General features: G+C 50.3%; 2 protein-coding genes across 4 annotated transcripts in view; one reads left to right on the top strand and one right to left on the bottom strand.

Annotated features, from left to right (window-relative positions):
- Positions 1 to 877, top strand: part of COPG2 (coatomer protein complex subunit gamma 2) — a 26195-nt gene extending 25318 nt beyond the window's left edge. For both annotated transcript variants that reach the window (XM_008628855.2, XM_017727989.1), the window contains exon 24: positions 440 to 877. In XM_008628855.2, the coding sequence (XP_008627077.1) occupies positions 440 to 570 (131 nt within the window). In that variant the 3' untranslated portion in view covers positions 571 to 877. The remainder of the gene's footprint in view (positions 1 to 439) is intronic.
- Positions 812 to 7702, bottom strand: MEST. Of its 2 annotated transcripts, none has more exons than XM_017727991.1 (12): positions 7583 to 7702; positions 7199 to 7353; positions 6630 to 6709; positions 6116 to 6193; positions 5540 to 5730; positions 5288 to 5346; positions 4970 to 5010; positions 4692 to 4762; positions 3277 to 3378; positions 2565 to 2641; positions 2072 to 2135; positions 812 to 1671 (listed from the first exon to the last, which is right to left on the bottom strand). In XM_017727991.1, the coding sequence occupies exons 1-12, from the start codon at positions 7645 to 7647 to the stop codon at positions 1554 to 1556; spliced, it is 1101 nt and encodes a 366-aa protein (XP_017583480.1). In that variant the 5' UTR covers positions 7648 to 7702; the 3' UTR covers positions 812 to 1553. The 2 variants fall into 2 exon arrangements, with proteins under 2 accessions (XP_017583480.1, XP_008627074.2); XM_008628852.2 differs by having other exon boundaries at positions 5594 to 5730; positions 7583 to 7694.
- Between the last annotated feature and the right edge of the window lie 110 nt (positions 7703 to 7812).

Raw genomic sequence — 7812 nt, 5'->3', positions numbered from 1 at the left:
AGCCACAAGGTCCCCCCGGAGCCTCCTTTGCTCCAGCCTGAGCCCCTTTTCCAGCTCCCTCAGCCACTCCTGGGGCTCCAGCCCCTTCCCTGGACACACTCCAGCCCCTCCAGGTCTCTCCTGTCAGGAGCTGCCCCCAGGATTCCAGGTGGTACCTCAGCAGGGCCAGCACAGGGGACAGTCCCCACACTGGGGCTGGCATAGCCCAGGTGCCACCAGCCTCTTACCCACCTGGGGATGTCCAGCCACTGTCAGCAGCACCCCCAGGGCCTTTCCCAGCTTTCCAACCCCTCTCCCCCAGCCTGGAGCATTCCATGGGGTTGTGACCCACGTGCAGAGCTGAAGACCAAACCTGCCTTGCCCTCAGCCGTTGTCCCTGGATCAGGACTGGATCCCTGAGCCTCTCCCAAAGTGACCTGTCCCTGTTGCTTTGTCCCAGGTGTGTACAGAGGTGGCTGTGACGTCCTGGTGAGGTCCAGGCTGGCACTGGGGGACGGTGTGACCATGCAGGTGACAGTCAGGAGCAAGGATGAGACGTCCGTCGATGTCATCCTGGCTTCCGTGGGCTGAGAGTTCCAGCACAGCAATTCCTGGAATTCCTCCTTTTCCTGGCTGTCCTTCTGCATGTAGTTTTTATTCCTCAATTTGGGAAATATTTTGTATGATGTTCCATTCGTGGCTGGCTGGTACTGAGCCATTCCCAAGTCCCTTCCCTCGTTGTCACTTACACATTCCCACCTAACTTATGGCATCTCTGGCCACTTGCAGTCAACCAGGGAAGATAAAAGATGCAGGGGGTGAGAAAATGGAATCAGATTTTTGTCAAAATTGCTTTTTATTAACAGAAAATAAACACTGGTTCAAGTGGTGGAATTCATATGAATTACTGTTAATAAAATAGAATTTTTTTGTTCTAATTCTGTCTGCTCCAGTACAGAAAAAATAGCCCATCGTGGCTGTTTATGAAGCAAAATCCTCTTATTCCTAAAGGGATGCTATTAAATTCCCAACATAAACAATTAAAACCCACCCCAAACCTCCAAATTTGCAATATTTTTGTGACTGTCTCTTCTTCCACACAGAAAAATCAATGTACAGAGAGAGATAAAACTCCATCTCTTGAGGCAGATTCAATTCTCTGAGCCTTATGTCAGGTAATACCAAACCCCAGGGCAGCCTTTTCCTGGGTTCAAATTGGGAAAAATCCCATATGGAAAACTGGGAAGGGAAGGGGATGGAGGGACCTGCTGATGAACTGGTGTTTCTTCCCAAGTCAGGGTGAGGATGGAAGGAAGGAACACGTTTAATGCTAATTTAAACCCCTGCCTCTCTAAATACAGAAGCTGGGCAAGAAGGGGAGTAGAGGGTTGGAAGAGCTGTCAGCATCCTGCTTTTCCCCTCATTTTTCCAGTGCTCCAAGGATTTAACTCTGTTTGGCAGCCCAGGATGAGGGTGTGAGTGCAGTGTTGGATGTGGGAGATAAAATCAAGGGGGTTTTTCCTGCCCCCAAAGCCTGACTCGGAAGCAGAGGGTCAGAACTGAGCTGCAGCAGCTCAGAAGGAGTTGATGAAATTCAGATAAGCATTCAGGAATCCCGTGGGATCCTCCAGCTGGGGGTAGTGGCTGATGTGGTCATCCAGCACGGACACTGTGGACATGGGAAGCACCTTCCTGGTGGAAAAATGGAGCAAGGCTGAAACACAGGAACTGCAGCACACTCAGCCCAATGGCACAGCCAGGCTTCTGCCCATTTTTGGGATAAAAAAAGCCTGGAGCAGCTGACCACTTCCGAGGGCTGGATTTCCTTCAGGGTAGTTTGGAGGGGGAGACTTCCTCAGGTACCAAATCTTCCCTCTGTGGTTTTAAAGTGGATCATGGGATCCACTGAAAATCCTGAGTTGGGTGCCTAAAATGTGGAAGCAACTTCCAAACTGCTCTGACTGAATCACCTGGCTGTGCAGGTCACAGTGGGAATTAAAAACAGCCTCCATGAGAATGGAATTGAGGGAATAGCCAGGCAAAATATCCCTTGGGATGAAGCCCCAGTTGCACATTCCCACTTTTGTCTTACTTGTAAAACTGGAGAAACTCCGGGTGTGGATTCACAGGGTCCAGGGGCCCGTAGATGAGATGCACTGCAAGGGAAGCACAGGCAGAGCTTTTCTAGCCATAAATTAATGGATTCATTAATTAGGACATCCCTAAATTAATGCCAAGGAGACCTGCAGGAGTGTTCCCTCCTCACAAAAAGCTTGGGAAGCTTCCAGTGGAACACTGAACCAACCAGCTCTGAATGGGCTCTCGCTGGTGTGCCCTGGGGTCAAGTTCAGCCTCCAAACCCCAAACTTTTCCCTGGTTACAACTTTCCGGGCTTGAAAAGCTCCTCAACTTCCCTGGAGCAGCACTTGGAGAACCAGCCATGAACCAGGGAATTACCTCTGCTGATAAACTGGATTTGAGCTCAGAGTAACAAGAGGCTGATGCCTGGAAGGAGCCAGCGCCTGGAAGTGAGGGAGGCAATTCCCAACAATCCCAATGAGCAAAAGGAATGGATTCCTACTCACGTGGGACCGAGGTAGACATCAAAGCCCCAACCCAGCGCTCTCTGTGCTTCTTTCTCTGGTTTATGTACTGCAAAATACTGAAGGAAAATTCGTTGTTATGCAGTGGGTGCTGCCCAGCCTGGAATTTGCTCCCGGGGCTGTGCAGTGAGATCCAGGTGGGATCTGCATCTCCCATGGGAAAACAGCACCACAGCATCATCCCTGGGCTCAGTGACTCCATTCTCCCAGTGGGAGAAGGGGAGACAAGGAACTGAACCTGTGGCCACCAGCCCAAGATCCTTCTAAAAGCCACAAACTGGAGAAAACAAAACTTCCAAACTCCCAAGCTGGAGATTTGGGACTGGGACTTCTGGGAATGGCCCAGAAGGTTCAAATCCAGAGGCAAATCTCTCCTGGGACAATGCTGGGGGATCTGCCACAGCTTTAGCTCCAGTCATTACCAAACCCTCCCCCCCCTTCCCAAATCCAAGCCGTTGACTTCCAAAGAAGAAATCCCCAGGTTCCACATCTCCAGCCGTGTGCAGGCTCAGATCCAACTCCAACCTGCATTTCACTGCCTTGCACCATCCCAGAGAATCCCTGCTCCGACATCACCCCCAGCTCTTTCTTGGGATGCAGTGTTGATCCCAGACTCCAAAAGAAGCAGCTGGAAGTTCTGCAGAGCCTGGCTGAGCTCCAGGAACCTCGGAGCAGGGAATTGATGCCACCGTACCTGTCCATAACGAGATTCCCGTCGTTATTCCGCACTGCTGTCCACATATCCCAGTATTCCGCCTGCGAGGGCTGCGTGTAGGGCCCAAAAACTGCCCCGAGCCTGAAAAGAAAAGGAATTTGGAGCCACCTGGAAGCAGCTGTGTCAGGGGACCACTCAAAAACTACTCGAGGGCAAAAAATTCCAGCACTTTCAGTTTCCATGAGAAACTCCAAGTGCTGAGATGTCCCACAAATAAGTGGGGATAAGTGTTGGATGGCCTCAAAGGGCTTGTTTTTTGGGGGGAAACAAAGAGGGTTTTTAACACTGCTAAAAATATCTGGTTATAAAAAAAGAAATCTGATTAATAAATTTGATAAATAAAAATTAATAAATGAAAAGAAATAATAAAAAGAAATCCGATTAATAAATTTGATACATAAAAAAATTTTTAAAAAATAAATAAAAGTAAACAAACCATAAATCTGATTAATAAATTTGATAAATATAAATAAATAAAAGTAAATAATAAAAAAATTTGAACAATATATTTGATAAATAAAAAATTTAAAAATAAATGAAAATAAATAATAAAAAAGAAATCTGATCAATAATTTTGATAAATAAAATAATAAAAGTACATAAAAAAGAAATCTGATTAATAAATTTGATAAAAAATAAAAAAAAATAAAAGTAAATAATAAAAAAGAAATCTGATTAATAAATTTGATAAATAAAAAATAAAAATAAAATAAATAAAAGTAAATGAAACATAAATCTGATTAATAATAAAATAAAAACAAAAATTAATAAGACATAAATCTGATTAATAAATTTGATACATAATAAAACAAATAATACAATAATCAATTTAAAATAATCTATAAAAAGAAATCTGATCAATAAATCTGCTTTTTAAAATAAACCAGATTATTATAAAATAAACCTGATTGTGCAGGGGTTTTGTTGCCTCTGTAATGTGTAATTCCAACGCTTGTGGGACAGGAGGGTTTCAGTGTCCAGGGAAAAGCTGTGGGCTTTATCATGAAGCTGAAGGGCTCGGCCAGTGTGCGGAGGGAACGGGCCAGGAGCTCAAGCCCACCTCTCCAGGGACAGTGCCAGGGAATGTTCTCCCCTGCCAAATCCCTGCCGCGCTGGCTCATGGAAGCACGGAATGGCTTGGGTTGAAAGGGAACTTAAGGATCATCCAGTGCCACCCCCTGCCGTGGCTGCTCCACCTCCCACCTTCCAGGCTGCTCCAACGTGGCTTTGGACACTTCCAGGGATCCAGGGGCAGCCACGGCTGCTCTGGGAATTCTATCCCAGAGCCTCCTCACCCTCCCAGCCAAGAATTCCTTCCAATTCCTGCCTTGCCCCTTTCCCACTTGGCTCACATCCTTATGGATCGTGCCCAGCACCCCCGAGACCCGACTCACCCTCCGGAGAAGAAAAAGAAGTTCATCAGCCGCAGGATGATGGGGGACAGCAACCCCCCATCCTTGAGGAGCTTGGGAAGAAGGGAAAAAGGAGACAGCACTACTTGCATCGGGCACATGGATAAATCCTGCCTCCATGGAGAGCTCTTGCCACGGCTCCCAGCCCAATCCAGCCCCTCAAAGTGTCCGTGGGGCCTCGGTGGTGCGACAGCAGCGCTCCAAGGGGGGTTTCTTTGGGATTTTGGGATTCAGTGTGACTAGAATGAGGAGCAGCTCACCTTCTGGATGAAGCGGGGGTAGTGTGTTTCGGGAAAAATCCCTGGAAGGACATCAAAGAACTGAGCTGGAACACGGGAAGTGTTTTGCTCCACATGTCCCAGTTTTTCCCCCTTCACGGTACCATGGAAGTGGCCCAGGGAACCCCAGGATTGATGCTCCTGGTTAATTACAGCACCTTGATTGCAATCCTTGGGATTCAGGTGACGGAGATCAGAAGGCCACCCCATCCCATGGATCCCCATCCCACGGATCCCCATCCCACGGATCCCCATCCCACGGATCCCCATTCCTCCCATCCCACCTGGTGCAAAGCTTACCTCCGTTGGATAAACAGAGGCTGTTGATCAGGATGCTTCCAGTTTTATTGTGCTCATACCTGGGGACAGCAGAGAAGAAGATGAAACACAACCAAACCTCTCCAGGCTCTGAGAAATGACCAACCACGAGGTCAAACCGTGGAGGATCATCTCCATTTCTTTTGGGAATTGGACGGATGGGAGCCTCGGATTTGCCCTGAGACACCTCAGGCACAAGGAAAAGGGGATTCTGCGCCACGTCCTTCCACTTATCTGCTGAGAATCATCTTGATGGAGACAACAAAGGGCAGGAGGGGTGGCGGGGACCTGTGGAGCAGCTCCTGGGCGACCGTGTCCCCGTAATCGTGGGACAGGAGGTTGATCCTCTGGTGCCGGAGCCCGAGGTGCCGCAGCAGCCCCTCCACGATGGTGGCCTGCTCGAAGATGGAGTAGCCATGGGGCCTCTGCAAAAGTGGGAGAGGGGCCCCAATGAGAGCCTGACCCACCAGGAGCCCGCAGATTCCGGAATAAACACTCCAAGGGAGGAATATGGGAATCTGGAATATGGAAGCCAGCAGCTTGTGACCCCAGACTCAGCAGTCGGGATGTCCTGTGATGTCCACAAGGCCATGGGAGCATTGTCCGTGCTCCAAAGGGGTCAAGGTGTGTTTTGGAGTTCCATCAAACCCAGCTGAAGGTCCACCACAAACCTTCCCCATCCCTTCCACTATAATAATGACTTATCCCTTTTCTAGAGGGAAATGGGAGGAGAAACTGGATGGCAGAACCCAATTTTCCAGAGTGCTGAGCTGAAAGGAACCATGAAAATCCTCGTCCCAGGGTACTCACAGGCTTGTCACTGAACCCAAATCCGAGGAAATCCAGGGCAATCACCCGGTGAAAGCGCTGGGTCAGCCCTTCCCAGATCTGGGAAGAGGAGAAATGCATTAACAAAGCATCCAGTGGGAGCAGAGGATGGAAACATCTGCAGTGATGAGCAGTCATGGATGGACATGCTCCTCTCCACCGCCCCAGGAGAACATTCCAGCTCCAAGGAAACAGCAGGAAGTCAAAATTTCCCACTAAACAGCAAGACCATCCCCAGAAAAGCCAAGGAATAGCTGTGGGTGATTTCCTCACGCTTTGAGCTGGACTGTGGGAAAGGGTGATGCGAGAAGAGTTTGGATCCCATGCTGGGAGAGGAACAAGGTGATATCCTGGAGCATGGTGGAATCCCAAGGAAAAATCTGGGGAATTCTCCTCTGGAGCATGGCCCACCCCAGGCTGACTCCCTGCTGTCCTGCCTGCTCATCCCCAGGAGCTGCAAATCCTGGCATTTACTGCCAGATTCCAACCCCCTCACCTTGCTCCAGTCGTAGCTGGACGTTGGGAAGCCGTGGAGGAGCACCACGATGTCGGAGCTGCCAACGGCGCCGCTGGAATCTGCTGAGGGAACGGGACACCTCAGGAGCAGCTTTTCCCAAAATTCCTCCCTCCTGGGAGAGGCATTGCCGCTCATCCCACTGGGAATCCACCCACCCGTGGGGCACCTCTCCCCCTGCTCCCCAAAACCCAGGATGGGTTTGATTCCCACTGCAGCTTCCCAGTGGTTCTCTTCGGAAACATCACTGGTTCCGTGATGAATCCAGGGATTTAATTAGCCCACATTAATTCCAGCAACCTCTACATTGCTGCAAGAAGGGTTTCCAGTGTCTTCTCCTTGCTGGGATCCATCAGAGGCTCTTGGGATCCTTCCCACCAAGGTACAAGAACCATTTAACCCCAGTTAAAATGTTCTGATCCATCCCTGCCAGATCCAGGCAGCGGCTCCTCTTGGAGGCCTTTGCAAGGGATTTGTCACCACCTTGCCCAGGTTTTTGGGAATGTCCCCATGGCCACCACGGGATGATCCCGTCCCCAGGGCTCCGTCACCTCTGTAGAAGATGTTCAGGTCCTTGTAGGTGAAGAAGCTTCCGGAGGATTTCCAGGAGCGGAGCGCCGGGGAGAGCTGGGGGGGCGGGATGTGCAGGTAGACGGCGAGGAGGGGCACGCCCAGCAGCCCCACCTGCACCCACCACTCCTTCATCCTGCAGGACACAGCCGGGACACCGGGATTCACTCCGGAACTCCCGCATTCCCCTAAAGCTCCCCAGGTCCCCCGAAACCATCTCCATGTCCCCAAAACTCCCCCATTCCCATAACCCACCCCCATGTCCCCAAAACTCCCCTATTCCCATAACCCACCCCCCTGTCCCCAAAACTCCCCCATTCCCATAACCCACCCTCATGTCCCCAAAACTCCCCCATTCCCATAACCTGCACATCCCCAGGGTGGCAGAACCAGCAAAGGTTTGGGGTCTGAGAGTGGACGTGGGTCTCATTTGGGGTCTGAGGGCGATTGTGGGTCCATTTGGGGTTTGAGGGGGGGAACACGGGGTTATTGGGAGGCTGGAGGGGGGGATGTGGATCCATAAAGGGTCTGAAGGGGGGTTATGGACCCATGGGGTTCTGTGCGGGTCACGGGCTCATTGGGGTCTGGGGGAGCG

This window comes from Corvus brachyrhynchos, unplaced genomic scaffold (assembly GCF_000691975.1).
Source record: "Corvus brachyrhynchos isolate BGI_N302 unplaced genomic scaffold, ASM69197v1 scaffold182, whole genome shotgun sequence".
Classification (NCBI taxonomy): Eukaryota; Metazoa; Chordata; class Aves; order Passeriformes; family Corvidae; genus Corvus; species Corvus brachyrhynchos.
Note: the sequence above shows the minus strand (reverse complement) of the source record. Positions and strands in the feature narration are given on the sequence as shown.